Source organism: Lepeophtheirus salmonis, chromosome 6 (genome assembly GCF_016086655.4).
Source record: "Lepeophtheirus salmonis chromosome 6, UVic_Lsal_1.4, whole genome shotgun sequence".
Classification (NCBI taxonomy): domain Eukaryota; kingdom Metazoa; phylum Arthropoda; class Copepoda; order Siphonostomatoida; family Caligidae; genus Lepeophtheirus; species Lepeophtheirus salmonis.
Window position 1 is genome coordinate 42,364,623 of NC_052136.2, and position 19,126 is coordinate 42,383,748.

Sequence of the window (19,126 nt, forward strand, 5' to 3'; positions counted from 1 at the left end):
CATGATTTTCTTGATAATACTTAAGAGATTTAGGAATTTAACCTTTTTTGTAATAAGTTTGGATGTTTCAGTGCCCTTTGGATTTTATTCATCTCTATGTTTATCATTTTTCAATATATATTCAGCTGCTTCACTTTGAAGCTGACGTTCACTTAAATTATCAGTTAGATCCCCACTATCTTCATCCACTGGATTGCAATCGGATTCAGAATTATCATCAGGAGGAGTTATTAAAATTCAATCTCCTTCTTTTGTTCTTCTGTTCCTTCCTCTAGAATGTATAATATATCTTGTACTGTGAACCAAGAAAAAATCAATTTTCCTTAATACCTTCAGCATGTACAGAATACTTTATTTAGAGTGGAGAAAGTACTGATCTTGATTTTAAAAGGATATATTGGTCACTGTACTGGTATTGAAGGAAAGAGTCATCTGATTTACAAGAGAGTATGACTATTTTAAATCTGCGGCTGCTTCCAATGTAAAATTGTAGCTAATACAATTTTTCAGAGGCATTTACCATCCCGAGGGTACTCCAAGTTCTTTTATTACTTCTCAAGACACATCACAACATCCTTTGAGTCTAGCCGAAAATCCACCCACTTTTTCGAAGACTTTGGATAGGTCCGAATATGGACGGTTAGTGTATTTTAATCATTTTTTGCAAGAAAGTGGTTCATTTACACGCTCAAAAAGATTTTTGTATCCCACAATTTCCTGATGCAATAGGAGTTAAGACATTTCCAAATATTAGCAAATGATATCACGTTTAGGCCACCATATTTTATTGGATTATGAATTCTTTGAGTTGATATATTTTTCTTCTTTAAGATTTTAAGGAAAAAATCTTCAGTTACATTAATCTCAGAAGCTACATTTCCACAGAAAGGATATATTCACAACAAGTGGGTGATTTTGGGTACAATGTACGTGTTCCATGCGCTTATTTCACAACATGTGCATAAATTTAGGTAAGAGTAATGGCTTAAAGATATTTTTATCCTTGATAGGATTTTTTTGTAATACAGCAACATGCTATCGGGGCTAAACCATGATCCTAATTACTGAATGTTGTTGTTTTTTTTTTTCAAAACTAAATTGTGGCTATTCTTAAGATATTAGGACATAAAAGTTCAGTTTTCTCTTCATTGACAAAAAGACCAGATTTGTCGGAAAAGCTTTTGAGGACGCGTATTAATGTTTCAATTGATTAATTGTTTTGATAGGACTTCCTGAAAACACCATAGTTAGGTCGTCTGGATAACAAATACATTTTAATGTTCTGTCAGGTAGTTGAAATCTTTTATTGTAACTTTTAAGTGAACATCGGGAATAAGTTTGTTTAAGAATAGGATGAAAATTGTTGCAGACAGAGGGTTCCCTAGTGGACGCCCCTTTTATTTTCAAAATAACTGCACTTTTTTTCATACCTTAAGACTGTTATATTTCTTGCTAAGGTTACGCCGACCATTCGAATGATATAATCTCCAATACCCTTTCTGTACAGCGTTTTGATAATCTATTCATGTGATAAAGTACATAGGCCGGGGCAAAATCCTTTATTACTTTGTAAACAAACAGTTTATGTTTTAAGAAACCATACTGAGATTCATGTAAAATTTTATTTAAGACGTTGTTTATGCAATTTAAAAGAATGTATGTAAGAGGTCGCAATTTTTTATAAATTTTGCATCTATATTTTTTTTGTTTTTTTAGGAATCATTTTAATATTTCCATCAGACGCATGTTCAGGAAAATATCCGACGATCGACGAAATAAATCTTTTCATAAAATTGTAATAAAATAGGCGCAATATAAAGTATCTATTTTTCTTAAAATTCAAACCCAAAACCAGATAGTCCAGGACTTTTATTAGATTTATCTTTTCTCTCACGGCATTTATAATTTCATGTTCGTTAAATGTTTCTCAATGAAATTATTATCATCTGGAGGAATTGTTAATCTACAGGCTCCATTACATCTGAGTTCTTCGTAGAAGTATGCAGATCGATGGGTGGTACATCTAGAACATTTCTTAATTGCTGTACAATAGAAGCATTTATACAGCTCGGAGACAAAGGTTTTTATTTTTTTTTAAATTTCTGTAGGATCTTCAGATATTTCTCCACTTCCTAACATGATTGACAAATTCTTGCTTTTTTTTTCTTTTTTCCCCCACTCATCATACCACATTGTATGCTTGATTTAGATAAGCCTTCGACGTTGTTCATTTTTAATTTAGTTATAAATGCTAGGTTAGAATATCAAATATTTAATACAGTGTGAAGTTCTTTTCACGATCCTAAATGCCCTCTTTATTTATATTTTCAATGATATCAATTTTCCTATTCCTTTTGGAGGTTTCTTGGGCTCCAGCTTGTCTGCATATAGCTTTTATCTTTGATAGCATCTTTTGTACTTCAAAGAGTACTTTGTATCCCTTTCGACTTTTGGATTACGTGGTCTCAATTATTTCCCTGATATCATCATTTACTTTCGGAAGATCAAATAGCGATGCATTGAGTTTCCAACTTTATTATCTCTATGATTTGAGAAATTATCAAATTGATTTTTATATACCTTGTGCTCTGATATTTTGATATCGATTACTTTATAAGAATTAAATGATTGCTTTTGAATACCACTGAATAGAAAGAGGTGAATTCTTGGGGACGCGGGTTTGGAAGATTCTTCAGAAGTAAAGAAAGTATGGTTACAATATTTTACGGTTTCTGCTGCGTCAGAAGATTAAATGATTTTATGTTGGAGAAAAGTATTTTCTTTGCACGGGCATTCGTGTATCTGTTAGGACTTGTAGAGTCACAACAATTAAATTCTTCCGAGTTCCTGACTGTCTTGCCATAAAAAGACAGTTTAGGCTAATTGTGCCTACTTCAAATGCATAACTTCAAGCAATTAAAACATGTTTTTGTAATTATTGTAACTTTTTTACTTTATTTTATTATCGTTATTAAATAATTATTTCAGGATGTATAAGATGCACTTGCAGGGCAGCCTTGGCCTGCGGGCCGTCTGCTGAGAATATTTTTCTTATTACTAATGTCGTTTGTAAAGTTCGTAAAACTCCGAGAGATGGCACTGGAGGAAGTGGAGTGATTTTCTAAAAATGGACGAAAAAGAAATTTGTGTTCAAATTAAACATTACTTTATGGAAGGCAAAACGCCTCAGGAGACTAAAAAAGCTTGATAATCATTATGGGCACTCTGCACTTTCAAATAAAACTGTTTATTTGTGGGTTCAAAACTTTCAGACGAACCATATGGGCAAAAGTGACACTGAACGTCCTGGACGCCCTGTGAGATTATTACTCTAGACAACATTCATAAAATCCATGATATTATGATGGATGACAAAAAAGTGAAGGTGTGTGGAATTGTTAGTCCTGTGAGAATCTTGAATTAACGGTTACATAATATTTTGCATCAACATTAGGACATGACAAAACTATCTGCAAGATGAGTGCTCACACTTGACCAAAAACGAAATCTTGTGAAGTGTTGCGAGGAAGGTTTGCCGCTATTCAAGAAGAATCCCCAGGACTTTAAACGTCATTTTGTCACTTTGGATGAAACAAGGATACATCACTACACTCCTGGAACCAAGCAACAATCAAAACAATGGGTTATCAAGGTGGATTCTGCCCCAAAAAGCGAAGACAGTTCCTTGATCAAACCAATGTAAAACAGAAAGAAACACGTCGACCGATCTGGCTGAAATTTGGTGTGTGTTCTTCCAAGAACCGCTACATAACCTCAATACGTGCCAGTATTGCTATCTCTAGGACTTTGCAGGGACTTTTCAAATGACCTTCGTAAGTTGTTTTTTTTTTCTTTTAATTTAAGTTAATAAATTCCATCATTGTGTTGCTTCACTTCACGAGGCTATTTGTGATGTGAGTTTAAACGCTCTATAGAAGTAAATTTAACTAATCAGTGAATATCTCTACTAGTCAATAAGGAATAGTTCAAAAATGATTCAGAATGAAATAATAGAAAAGAGATGCGGAACTTCAAATTTAATTCAAGGTTTTTCAGTCACTTTTTGGCGGAAAGGTTGAGAGATATAATGAAAATTTTTAGTGTGGAATAAATTAGAAATAACTTTTGAAATGAAAAATTATATTATATTTATGTACAATACTTTGAGTAAAAGTTCTTTTAATGTAAACTTTTAACTATATGTACATGTTACATGTATTTAAAAAGAAGTCTCTATTTTACCTAAAAAGTTAGTCACACAACTTTTTTAAAGACTCTTTTTTATATTCCTTACTCCAAGCAAGAAATCCCATAAGAATTCAAAATCCACGTGAACGCACAGTTCTTACAGTTATTTAGTTTGTGTCTTAATGAGGGTTACCACATCTTTGTGCGTGTAGACGTCTAATTGTATAAATCTTATTTGACTTCAAAAGAATGTCATATTAAAATATTTATAATTTAAAATAATTTTCAGGAGGGTTGGGCACTAATGGGTGTTTAACTATTTATTAATTAGGGCTTGACGAGAAAAGACAAAAATATATCAATCATGATTATGATTATAATTAGTTGCAAATAATTTGAAAGTAAAATAATTTAAAAAGTTAGTTCCTCCTTGTTACCGGAGTCAATTTATTCCTAGTTGGCTCATATATATAGTCCGCATCAAGGTTAATAGAAATACAAGGTTATACCATAAAGCGTATACGACTAATGATTTACTTCCACCACGCTTTTAATATTGACGCCAAAGTAGAGGAGTGGTTGCGTGTTTTGTCAAAACCTGTTTTTCTTGGCCAGCAGGCGGTACAATACATTAAATTGACAATTCTAGCAATAGTCACATTATACACTATGAGCGGTAGCATGTTTTGTCAAAATTTGCTTATCTTGCCCAACAGTTGGTACAATACTTCAGATTGAAAATTCTAGCAAGCCCGATTACATCATGGTCTAGCCTTGTATTCCTATTAACCTTGGTCCGCACTAGAGAATTGACTTTCCTTTTCAATGGATGGACCTGAATTTTATTATGCAGGGTTTTGACTATTGCACTTATTATATGTTAAAATTAAAGAAGAAAAAAATATCCGGGCCCCTACAGGTAGGAGCTTCTAGTCTTAAGCATAAGTATTCTCGACTTTGGCTTCACTTCCTTTTTATCAGTTGACTATTTGCAATAATAATGAAATTGCTTTATAATATATATAATTAAGTAAGCTCAGGTATCGCTTTAATCAGTATTACTGAGCCGAGTCTGATAACTGATGCTTCAAAAATGCCAATTCTTGCCGATTCAATGCATCGTTACACTTAGACGTGAACACCCAGGATAGATGTTATAACCCTCCTGTATCTTGAAGCCATTTTATAATTAAAGTGCGATAACTTAATATCCGATTATGCTATTTTATATTTGGCAACAAAAACAGTATACCATCTGGGTAATCTGAATAGAATTTTTAATTTAAAAACATTTAAAGCTTTGTTATCGGAAGTTTGATCAAATCAATAAAAAAATATTTTTTAGTTTGTATCAAATAATTAAACACTTTTTTGTGAAAGGACAAATTTGAAGGATACAGTATTAATTAAATATCATATTAAATTTTCCTTAGTTAGTTATCGTCTCTGACTCTAACACTACCCCGGCCAATGAAGTTGAACGGAGATTATGTTTTTGGCTCTGTTTGTTAGTCACCAGGATTATGGCAGAAGTTTCAAATCGATTTTGGTCAAACTAGGTACGAAGATTATATGTGGTTGCAGTAAGGGTACATTATATTTTGAGAGGTTAAAGAAACACAAAACGTAAATCATGCAGAATCGACCATAACTTTAGGACAAAGAGATATATTAATAAATTTCATCTGAGGTGGAGGTTTTGGCATTCACCGAGTACCCATTATAGTTACCAATATGTGTTTGGTATTGGATGAGAAAATTACAATATACAAGAAGCACCTGTCTTGTTGAAAGCTATACGAAAAATATTCAACCAATAAATTCAAAACATCGACAGCTAGATTAAGCTTTTTGGGAATAAGGTTTTAGGCAAAGTATCTGCGCACGTCTAATAACACAGGGGAACACTCATTTTGTACAAATCAATTCAAAACAAAAAAGGAATTTACTTTTGAGCGTTGAATCCAAAACGGATCTAAGTTTTTTTCTAAGTCATCTGAATTCTAAAATATCTGGTACTATTACCGTTGAGAGTTATTTCTTAACCTTTAAAGTAATCAGCCAATTAAAAGTAAGATTAATAAAACTTAGGTAAAAGGATTTTATTGATTATGTATCTTGTTATGAACTCCATATACTTCCATTTTGGGCTAAAAAATGATGAAAAACTACAGTCTTCTTTAGACCCTTATAATTTATTCATAATGCAAAGTGATATGGAATATCATAGCTTACATTTTTAGAAAAATATTCAATATATAATTTAAAAAAATATATATATTTAAAAAACTTGCATCTACAAGGATTTTTCTTCCATTTTGTAATTTTTAAGTGATTTTTGGCAAACACATATTTTTATAAAATGGGTGTTTGCCTGTACTATTAATTAACAAACACTTGATAATTCCATTCGTGGCAAATAATTTTTAAGAAATTGGAGTAACATGAATGGGAATCCTAAAATTCATCATCAAATATATATTTTTTTCTATATTGTTATTATTGCCTTTCGGTAATAAACGTTTAGGCAAAGTATCTGCGCACGTCTAATAATTAATTATGTTTAAAGAATGTTCTTTATGCGTTCTTATTATTTATCTATGTACACCAACGTTGAATATTAATTAATTGGAGTTTCATCAGCAGACATCGTGAACAATAATAAGAGATAAGTTGAAAAATCGACAGTTAACAATTATTTGGAAATAATATTAAAAAAATAAGTGGTGTCTTTCATTTAAAAGGAGAAGATTTTAAATTAGGAAAGATTAAAGATAAGGTAAATTGAACGAAAATAAATTAGAAATAATTTCCCAAAATGAACTCAAGCACTTGAATTAGTAATTGTTGAGATTTCAATGGACCGCCCAGTGAAGTAAATCATTCAAACCAACTGCCTCCAGCTTCAACCACAGCATCCAACCTGGTTTTGAACCAGGCACAAGCCTTGATGATGGTCTCCTTTTCCGTGTTGACCACTGCCTCGAGAATGGAAGCCTGCAAGGAGTCAATACTGTTATGTGCACGTGTATTGGGATTTCATTGGAGCTATAACCCTCATCCAATATCTTTATTTGTTTGTTGTTTACCAAGGTGTCCACGCATAACCAATTCAATATGTTTTTTCAAGTTTCATTGTGATACGCCAATTAAATAAAAAGTTATGTTACTCAAACTGGACATTTTTGAATACTCACCCAGTAAATAAAAAATACATAGTACATTAAAAGCCAAAATAATTAAATTTCAAGAGAGGGACGTCTACCAAAACTGTAGAAGGAACGAAAGTTTAAGACTTCATCTTCAAAGTTCATATGTTACAATGTATATACTATAATATAAGGCATAAAAGTAAGCACTACATACTTATAAGGCAAAGGAGAAGATTTATTTTCATTGCAAGGGATTTTTATAATTGAAATGAATATATTATTATGTAGCACATATTATACTATAAAATGGAATAAAATACGATAATATATAAGAATAATGAACTGAATTACTCTTCATTTCAATTATTTAAGTGGGGACGAGAAGTGAACAAAAGAAGGAGAGAGAGAATGAATGAATGAATTAAGTGAAAGCCAGGTTATCTGATGGGTTGCTCTTAAACAACCATACATACTATAGGATCTATGTACAGGGTGGACTCTTAATACACTCATAAATTTTATACATATATTAATCACAGAAAATTATGTATACTTATAAAAGAAAGGAATAAGAAGAACAAATGAGAGAAATTGGACATTCCTCCAATCAGTTGATAAACTATGTCTTTTGAAAAAATCAATCGATAGATGGCCTCGAGGTTGCACAGAACACACACCAACAGAGATCCGAAACTAGGCTAAGGCAAGCAAGCAGACTATTTATAACATCAAAAAGGGAATTAATGAGGGTATTGGGATCGAGACGATCATCAATAAGACACACACAACAAAGGCTACACAGTCCTTTTACGGGATCAAATTCTAATCTGGCCGAAAACAATGTGGCAATCATACCCGACCCGCTCGACTTTTCCTTTCCGATTATCGAAGCTCTCAAAGCTTTAGCTGATTAGCAGTGGAACTCCATGGACCCCAATTACATTATTATCACCTGATGCTTCCAACAGAGCATCAAAGTCTATGGAGGCTACATTGAAGAATAGAAATGGCAACACATGTGCCAACATATGTACACAGTTAAGTTAATGTAGCTCTCCTAGTTTCTTTCACTTGTTAAAATTCCAGATTCAAAATGTAACATCTTCAATTACGCACCCGGTAGAGCGTTTTGAGTAATGTCAAAATTGTTTTACCATTGAAGATGACTTCATCTTAGTTGTTCATAGTTGATATTTTTACTACGTACGACGGAAAAATGGAGTAGGAGCCTTGTTTACTTCTTAGTATTTTGTTTTTATACCCATTTATAGTGGCAACATCTCGCGTTTATTATTGTTTATTAGTAGTTTATTACAACAACTTAGTACATCTGCACAGTTTTGCGGACATTAATATATTTTTAGTTTGTTTATTTCCCTTTTCCAATAGATAAATCTTGATGAAACTTCATCCAATGGCTTTAACTATTTAAATTATTATATTACTATTGAATACTAGGTACTTCATGCCAATGATCATGGTTGAAAATAATATGATCTACTAGTCTACTAAATAAAAGTAACTGAAAATAACCGTGGTTACCCCAACAATTTTTGGGTGAACATAAGCTATTATGAAGTTTCATTAAAACAGCTGCAAGAAGCTATCAAATGAATGAAATATACACAAACCCCACTCTTCCTTATGCACGGTCTGGCACTTATCAGTAAAATAATTTTTTTTTTTGTCTTCAAAATTACTATACTGCACGGAAAATCCCGGGAAAATTTTGTTTGATTAAATGAGAATGAATTCATTTCATTTAAAATTGAAATGCTTACATTTGAAAAACTGAAGGAACTAAGAAAGAAGATTATGCGAGACTTCATAATAAAGACTAATATTAAGCCAAACATTATTGAAAAGACTTTTGGAGTAGCTGTTTCCTTAGGATTAATCTATAAAGCCATTCTGAGGTTCAAGGATACTGAGTTTAATGTTGATCGACTAAAAAAATGAAATTTTGGCATGCTAGAACTCCTGGAAATGTTCAAACAATCCGTGCTCGAATTGCTAGGATCCCAAAACAATCCGTTTCTAATGTCTAACATAGAAATATCTGATAGAACAGTGCGTCAAATAATCCAGGTAGACCTCAAAATGAAGTTTTATACATTTCAATCTTGTTCATTTACTAATAAGGGAATAGAAGCCTTCCACCTGGAACGATGTAAAGTTTTTTTGTTTTTTTAACCTAAGGCACAGATATTATCCTCACAAAAGAGAAAAAGTTCGTTCATGACACGCTAAATTTAACTGCAAAAAAAATGACAAATATTTGATAAGGATGTCCCATTTGAAGATAAAGCAGTTATGAAATCGAAATTGGTTGTATCAATAATGGTTGAGGGAGGAATATCAAGCTCCGAACGAAAACTTCCCAGAATAATCCTCAAAAAGTGTCTCAACCTGAACTAGGATCGCTTTATATCCGAATGTTTTATAACCCGTAGTCCTCTCTAGATACTAGACAAACAAAGTTACAAATCAAAAACTTATGTTCCAACAAGATACCACCACATTAAAACTCCCTCCTGTTCCGATTTGAATCTAATGGATTTTGGAGTCTCCTCCATTTTGGAAGACAGAGACTGCACGAACAATTATCGGAATTTTGATGCACTGAAAGCTTCCCTTATTATAGAATTTGAGAGTATTCCCAGTGCTATATAAAATTCAGTAAGCTAAAAATAAACAAAAAATCAAGCTGCTAATCCTTACAATATGAATATTTTTTGCCCGAGATCAGCTTAGCTGTCATGATTTTTCATTGGATTAGATAAGAGCAGCTATGAGGGAAGAAAATAAAAACTAATCCCACTCCTTACCTTGCAAGGATTACCTCGATGTCGATCTTGAATTATCCTCTGAGTCTAACAAAGACTTACACTTTAATAACTTCCCTCCAAAACCTTATTCTAATTCTCTGTCTTTCACACACTAGTGATTACTAAATACCAGTGGCGGTGAATACTACGGGGATGCTTACTATAAGTGAGATTACTTGCTAATAAACATTTTATATCTGTCAAGTAAAGCAACAGTAAGAAAATATTTAAATGTGTAAAGTTTTTATTTCAATATTATATTGCTTTAATAAGTATACGACAACATCCAAAAAAATGATTTACTTTTTTTTTTCTAAGTAAATATTTATTTACATAATTACAAAAAGTTTATTATTGCGATTTAGAGCAAAGACGCCAATAATTTCGTTATTCTCCATACTTCCTTATTCTAAATACATATACTGATATCATAGATAAATTACTTTTACGATTATCCCCAGTGTTATTTCTCAAATCGATTTTTAGTCTCTTAAGGTATGAAAAGCTTCTTTCAAATCAAACTTATAGGAAGAGTCAGAAAAATTCTGATTTTTTATTAGTTAAATGAATTGTCATCCAAATTTGCTCCTCTAGAAAATTTTATAATCAAAACCTTAAACTGTCGTTTTATAATTATAATTTATTGACTTTTTTGCGAACGTGTTAAGATATGTTTTTTATGGGGATGCTTTGGCCATTCATGGAAGTGCTTGATAAAAATATTCAATAATGGTTTAATATTTGATTTTTTTACCCGAAAAATTTAATTTTTTAAATTCCATTCCATTTAAAAAAAAATCTAAAAAAGTTTTTTTTTTTTTAAATAACCAAGGGTTTCTTAATTTTTTTCCAATAAATTTAGTTTTATATGAATAGTTGTGGATTTTTCAAAAATTATACAATTTGAATTTGTTTTTTCAAAAAAAAAAAAAATTCAAATTTTTATGTTTCACACAAAATTAAATAACAATCAACCCCCCCTCCCCAATATAATCCCGTGGACGCCCCTGATAGCATACTAAAGAATCGGAATCGACAACAGGAATTTTTACTAGAATCGCATTGGCATTGTGATTTTTTTTTTTTTTTTTTTTTTTTGAACCGTCCCATCACTACTTATAATTCCCCAACAAATCCTAATTGTTACTATCCAACTTTCACACACTTGTGATTACTTAATACTTTGAGGTTTTCTTTTCAAGAATAAAAGCATAACGACAGCATTTCTGGAAAATAAAAATAAAACACTGTCCAGGTTGGTACTCGTCTTTGGTAATATGCTCTAAAACTCTAAGCCTTCCCATACAGAAAATAAGTCTTCCTTTATGAAAAAGGAGACCATTTTGAATAAATTTTTGTCACTTAAGGAACTGATATCCTGTAATATTTATATTAAGTTTTAAGTATACAATTATATAAACAATAGCCAATTAGTCATTTTACCGTATTACCGTACCGTATATTACTCTGTATATAAACAGGCTTATGTATGAATCAACGAATGGGTTGACATTCAAGCAAATTGTTTTGACACAATGTCAAAAAAGAAAGAAAATAAGTCACATGGGGGAAAGGAAGTTTCCTTTTGTTCCTAAGTCAAATATTTGTCTTTTTGAAAGAAAATTGCAGGATCTTATTTGCTTTGTAATTTAATATCATCATGACATGTTCATGTAATATAAAGAGACAAAGCTCTAGGACTGTATATGTACAACTATATAAGGAAGGAAGGGTAAAAAGGTAACTTCAAATATTTACGTAAATATGATGTAATATATACATACAAACTTATAATTGATGGAATTGAATAGCTAATAATACCAATATTATGTACTAAATTAAAATCATTGGCATACAATTTTGCTAATTTGTTAGTAAAACATTCTTTCAATTATATATTAGATTGGGGAAAATAATTGTCGTATTTCCAACCCTTTTTTTAAAACTAGGTATGTATATCTCGTTCATTATTGGTCATATTGGATCATACGATAAGGTGATGTAAAGGTGTGAGTATATACTACAAACTGTTCTTTGGCATTATTGCACTTCGCCGGTTCAGTTGTGAATTCTTTAGTCTTTCGGTTTGTAATGCACAACAGTAGTACGAGCAAAAAAAATCCCTCCATTTTCACCTCAACTGTGAACAACTCGAATGTTTAAAGCTGGTGATGGAACAAAAGAGGTCAACATTGGTGAATATGAGATACCAATACATCATAAATAATAGCGACAAGCCACATATATCTTTGATGAAGCCCCAGAAACTCTGGGAGCTCGGATGGGAAGCTATTATGCGTCCACACTACAGTTCGGACCTAGCACCAAGTCACTACCAAGTTCCTGTCTATAGTCAACACACTTGGTGGTACAAATTTGAGCACTATAGAGGCTAATGAAAATTGGTAGTCCGTCTTTTTTGCTAATAGGAATAAGGGCTTCTACTAGAAGGGCATTATGAAGTTGGATTCTCTTTGGAAAAAAGTTTTCCAACAGAACGGGACATACTTGGCTTAAATTGGATGATTGTAACACTTCAAGTTTACTTATACCGTACTCGGGTACTCTCTCATCCTGGTTCAAGACCTGTCCTTTCTGTAGTTATATACATAATGAGATTAAAGGACTTTTATCAATGCAATAGTTTTCTTATAGTAGGAGACGAAGCAGAGAGGTGACTTAAGGAGATAATGACTTAAAATAAAGATTGTAAAAATTTGCCTGGAAATTCGTTTGCATATAAATTTTACATTTAAAAATTGATATTTAACTAAAATATCTCTCATTTTTGAGTATTTTTTAAACTTTTTTCATTTTTTCATCAAACGTCAATTTGTAATTTTTTTTTTAGAAGAAATTTTTAAAATGATAAATTTTGTACATAAAAATTGTAAGCTCTATAATAGTACTGTAGTATTTTCAATTTCCGAAACATTTTATAAAATAATTATTAAATTAGTTAACGAGGGTTATTTTTTCGACAACATTAATCTCCATTACTTTGCTGGAGAATAAGTCATCTCAAGATAGCTTTCAAAATCACAAGTAAGGTATAATTAATACAAGAAAAATTATAATGGACTTTAAAGCATTTTTTTATTTAGTATTTTTATTATTTAGTAAAAACATCAATTTAAAACTGACATTAGCACCTTCAATCTTTATTATTGCGCAATCTGAAAGTACAGTTCTTAAATTTTAACCTCTCCTTTTTTTTTCACTAACTATCATTAATTGTCTGAAGAGCGTGAGAAGATATTCATATAAAAGAATTTCATATGATAAAATTCCTTTGCAGGTATTTAAAAAAATCATCTTTTGCACAATACTATATTATGGAATTCATGAAAATTCATTCAATTTTCTTGATGTTTAAGAAAGTTATGTTGTTTTATTGAAATGACATATTTTATTAGACCACAGATTTTGGTGTAGGTATAACATAACCATTACAGAAAAAAAGGGGTAAAATTTTGATAATAAAATGATCATAGCTTCCTTAATATTGAAGTTGGAGACATGATTTTGGTATCAAAATTTATTTTTTACAATTATCTAATAGATTAAACAGGTTTAAAAGGAAAAAAAATAGAATTTCAAATTTTTTGTAACATACCTATATAATATTGTTTAGTAATATTTTAATAAAAGAGTATTTCGACATTTGTATTTGTGTATCATAGGCAAAATTTATTCATAGAAATAATAAAATGGGCAATATATATATATATATATTGACTACTTACCTTAATAATATATTATATTAACAACGAGAGATCAACAAGAAATTGAATTATTGTTCTTTTGGAAACGGAGCATAAGTATAGAATAACTCATATATTTATCAAGAAGAATACATTAGGAAATAGCCATGACGTATAAAGTGAGACGAGCTGACAACCAAAACATAGGGTATTCACAGAGAATAATTCGCATTAAATATATAGATATTTGCCATTTTATTATTTCTATTAAGAAATTTTGGCTATTATAAGCAAATAATAAAATATATCTACAGTTTTAATAGAATATACTAAGCAATATTGTTATACAGGATCGAATAAAATATATTGCAGGATTTTAATATTAAAAAATGTATGTTTGTAATTCATTTTCAAAATTGTGAAACAATAATATGACAGTGATAGTCTGTAGTGGTTGGTATGATTGACTTATTTAAGTAGCTACCAGATGATTGTTGACCTTCTTTTCTGTTACTTTTTGAATTCAAGATTTCATTGCTTATGTGGGCAAGGATGTTAGGAGGAAGGGAATGAAGTGAGAATGGATTAGGCCGGTACACACGGAGCAGATAGGAATAGCTTCACCTGAAAACATAAAAAGCAATGATAAAAATCCAGTGTAGAATGGGCATGTTAAAAAACCAAAAAATCAACATGGTTATCCTGAAAATTTGAAGAATGTTTTCTAGGAGAGAAAGAATAATGCTCAATACGTTTCATTAGATCAGCTACGATCCGCTGTGACAAGAGAGGAAGGAGTAAAAGATATAAAAACGAATATTTGCTAGAATTAATCTCATACCGATCTCCAATTCTACTCTGAGTCCAACAAGGACTTACAATTAAAACTCCACAATAAATCTTCCAGGTATTTTATGAGCACACAAAAACGTTCAAACAGGTTTTAATATAATTGAATCTATTTAGGAAAGGATGTTCAGTACTCCAAAATTTAATAATTATGACAACGGCTAAGTAAAAATAAAATTTCTAATTTATACTACCAATTACCAATTTACCGGATAACTAAAAAAACACACCGGATGTACATGTATGATAAAAAAACAGTAAAATAAATATATTATACATTAAAAGTAGCAGGATTGAAGTCCAAAACTTGCAACCATCTTCTCAATGTCCTTAGACTTAGTAGAGGAAATTTTTGTCGAAGTAGCATCCCGTATCTTTTGGTAACCAAGCCATTCGTAGCTTCAATGCCTTTATTTTATGGTGCAAGGAGACCAAGTAACGATGTTTTTTCTATTATTGCACAGATATCGTAGCTGGTTATTATTAAATATACGATGAATTCATATCTCTAATATAATATGTATGTATGTATAGCTATGACCAAAAACACAATGTGAGTCAACTTTACCTAAAGAATGAACCGTTGATGTAACATACTCCCGGAATTAGGCTGGAATTTGTTAGTTTGTGTGAAACACTCTCGTACATCGGGCTTGAATTCAATAGTTTGAGTAGCCCTCATTTTGGAAACTGGTTCAACTTTTAAAAATAAAATTCAGTGTTATTAATACATATATAGAAATTAAATTTATATAAAGAATTAATACATTTTACAATATCATATGATGTCAATACAGTACCTGTTGAAATAGCATAGGAATGTTCAAGGAGTATATATAAAACCCGGCTCTGTGTCATTTTCAGATGAAGTATTCTCCAACTTCTCCCATTTGAGAAAAATTGTAGGTGTAAGTGCTTTATCTGAGCTAACCAGCGATTGATCTTATGACTTTATGGAATTAAGTGTTCTTCTTTGTTTTGTTTCTTTAGAATAGGAAAATTGGCTGAAAATTGCATCAAGTGTTAAATGCCTCCGTTTTTGATTTATTGAATAAAAAATATCTTCCTCTTTGAAGTAAACAAAACATAAAACACGCAAGCCTTTCAGTTTGTAATTCTTCCACCTCAGAACACATAACAAAGCCTTATTTTGGTGTTAATCTTTAGGTTAAAAAACCGATATATCCGGGCCAGAAAATGATTATTCCGGCATTCAAAAGTTGCCGACCTCAGCAACAAGTTTAAGAACTTTGAAGAACCATTTTTTCATGATTTTTGAATCAATCTTCGATAGAGGAACCCTTACAGCTACGTCGTTATACCGGTCTAGAACACTTTTAAACATAAAACACAAGATTGATTTGGTCAATCCATTAGCCTAATATACGTAGAGCTTTCCACCGGAGAATTCAACTCTTAGAGCAGAATACACCTTGTCTATGATAATATAGAGATATTTCTGTCCCACGGCCCTGGAGCTTAGAGTTCACCTATTGTCGGATACATAAAGAGCTTGACATAATAATCAAAATTTTACCCATTTCCTTCATTTATACACTAATCCTCTCTAGAAAAAACTTCAGGATACCTTTAATGACTAAACAAAAAGAATAACAACGTGGATCTACTAAGCTAGTATACAAAAAAAAAACAGTACGTTCTCGATCTCTATAGTACTCCCTGACCCTTATAGGTATGAAAAATAAAAAATAGGTGAACATTTACCCCCGTTTATGAATATAATATGTTATACAACTATTACTTTTAGTTGCCTTGTAGTCGTAAGATTGAATGAACAACTTCATCTAATCATTGGTGAATGTTTTTCTATTTTCTTTAGATAGGGATTTACACCACTATCTTAATATTAGGAATTGTTTTATAATAATAAAACAATCATTATATCAAAGAAATCAATTATATATTAAAAATAAGGGGATATTATTTTTTCTTAATACGAAACGCTCCTGTGAAAAAAAAAAGTTACAACTAGATCTTAATTTGTTATTTATGAGCAATATTTATAGTATATAAATTACGAGGGATCAACAAGAAATTGTATTCCTGTTCTTTTGGAAATGGAGCATATGTATAGAATAACCACCGACCTACAAGTTTGATAGAATAACCAAGGACTACTGTAACAGAAGTCGTTGGAATAGCTCATTAGTCATTACTTTGTGTGGATTTTTGAAAAAGAATAAATTATGAAATAGCCATGACGTAACGAGGGAGAAGAGGACATCGACAACTTACTACAAAATATATGAGGTATATTTGTGCAGAGCACCGACCTATATATTAACTAATAGGTCGGTGAGTTAGGTATGATACAAGATCCTTTAATGTTTATAAAATTAGTTATTTATAACCTTAGGTTCAGATGGCCTTAACTTACTTATCAATAATGCCGGCATTATTGGAGGAAGACAGTCACTCGGTAATTTGACGTCAGAGGCCATGATAGAAACTTATAAAGTTCATTGTATTGCTCCAACTATTCTTACCAGAGCCTTACTCCCACTTCTTAAAAAAGTAACGAAGCCTGATGCAGGTTTTGGTTGTGACAATGCTGCAATTATTCAAATGAGTGCATCAGTTGCACCTATTGCTGAAAATGAATCCGGAGGTAAGTATCCATATCGTTGTAGTAAAACAGCATTGAATATGGCAATGAAGAATGTCTCTTTGGAACTAAAGAAAGATGGAATTCTTGTTCTTTCATTGCGTCCTGGTTGGGTTAAAACAGACATGGGAGGTTCAAATGCTCAAATAACTGTTGATGAATGTGTTTCTGCAATGGTCAGAACCTTATGTCAGTTGAGTGACAAGGATCATGGAGCATTCATTCGATATAATAATACTCCAGTGGCTTGGTAATTCAACACTATCCTTAGAAACCAAAACCATGAGAAATATGTGTCTGATTATTGAATTAATTGTCTAGTTGTGATTTATGAATCATTTTATATATACTCATTTTTTTATTCATGGTACCATAGAGTATTATATTTCGCCTTGAAAATATAAATAAAATACATAAGAAACTCTTCAGTAATTTTCCTTCTTGAATAATTTCTTGACAAAGTAATCATCTCCAGATTATATACGTATTTTGCATTTCATTCTTTACATAAGATCTTTTTCAAATTACAAATAAAAAATTAGAATCGAGTAATTATTCAGATTTTTAGACTATCAAATCATTCAAATCCAAGTTCTTTTTTAACCGTGGAAATATTCAAAATAATATATAGTTTGATTAATAATTATAAAATGTGTTTTATAGTACACGTACTAAAAAATAACTTCTAAGTGATGAATGAGCTGATTAAGGTTTGAGCTGCCGATTGAAACTACACAGCCTGATCGGTAAGTATCTCCAAAAATGTATATATGGTATGTACAAGTTGCAACCAAAAAATGGGATGAATAACAACAAGGGAACAATACTAGACGGTCAAAAATTATTCAAATGAATTGAGGCCAATAATGGAATTTATCTTTGAGCGCAAAATCCAAAACTGATTTCAATTTTCCCCAGCGTAATTTTTATTGAAGAAATTACGGTACTTGGAATGAAGATAATGCAATAATTTAATTTTTTATGGATAATCAATATATTATCGGTGTCATCTTTGATTATTTTATTACAAATTACTAAAATATAAGTATTTTGTAGAACATTGAAATGTCTACAATTATATAACTTATGTATAAATACATAATAACAGATGGGGTCAAAACTCGAGGGTTTCACTCATAGATGGAGATATTTTTATTATTATTAATTTATCTCATTTTCAGTTGGTATCAACCTTGAAACGACAGCTGTCAAAATTTCATAGCAAATTTGTTATTTAGTTTGTGAGTTATTGTGCTAGGTGTAATACTACTTTTGTTATTTTCATAAAAATGTATTCTACTTTATAAAGCTTATAAAAATAATTATTATTAAAAAAAACAAAAACAATTAAGAACAAAAACACGGAATCATCAAGTTGATAGCTCTCAGTATCTTTCCTAGAGATGTTCTGTGACAAAATCCCTAGTTTCCGACATTTTTTTAACTCCTTTGCATTTGGTGTACGATTTTTTACTCCTATAGAGAGAACCAATTCTCAACACAGTCTTGTGAAAAGCGGCTACACAGCAATAAATCAAATTTATTAATCGAAAGAAACTTATGCTGCAATGTCATCAGAGATGATGTACTTAAAATTATACCTCTTTGGATTTGCTTCCCTCCATTATAGCAATTAATGTGTACATTTTCAAAAATATGTTGGAAGGAATATAGTAAATCCATGGTCTCTTAATATTTTCATATTAAACGCATACTGGGAGCAACAGAGCATCTTATGGAAGTGGCGAAATCAAACCAAAGCCCTACTTGATCACTAAA

The 19,126-nt window shown here is 31.2% G+C and overlaps 1 protein-coding gene across 1 annotated transcript in view; it reads left to right on the forward strand.

Annotated features, from left to right (window-relative positions):
• Positions 1-17,779, forward strand: part of LOC121120044 (C-signal-like) — a 38,855-nt gene extending 21,076 nt beyond the window's left edge. Inside the window, exon 2 of the mRNA XM_040714893.1 lies at positions 17,099-17,779. Within this exon, the coding sequence (XP_040570827.1) occupies positions 17,099-17,601 (503 nt within the window). The 3' untranslated portion in view covers positions 17,602-17,779. The remainder of the gene's footprint in view (positions 1-17,098) is intronic.
• The last annotated feature ends 1,347 nt before the right edge of the window (positions 17,780-19,126 follow it).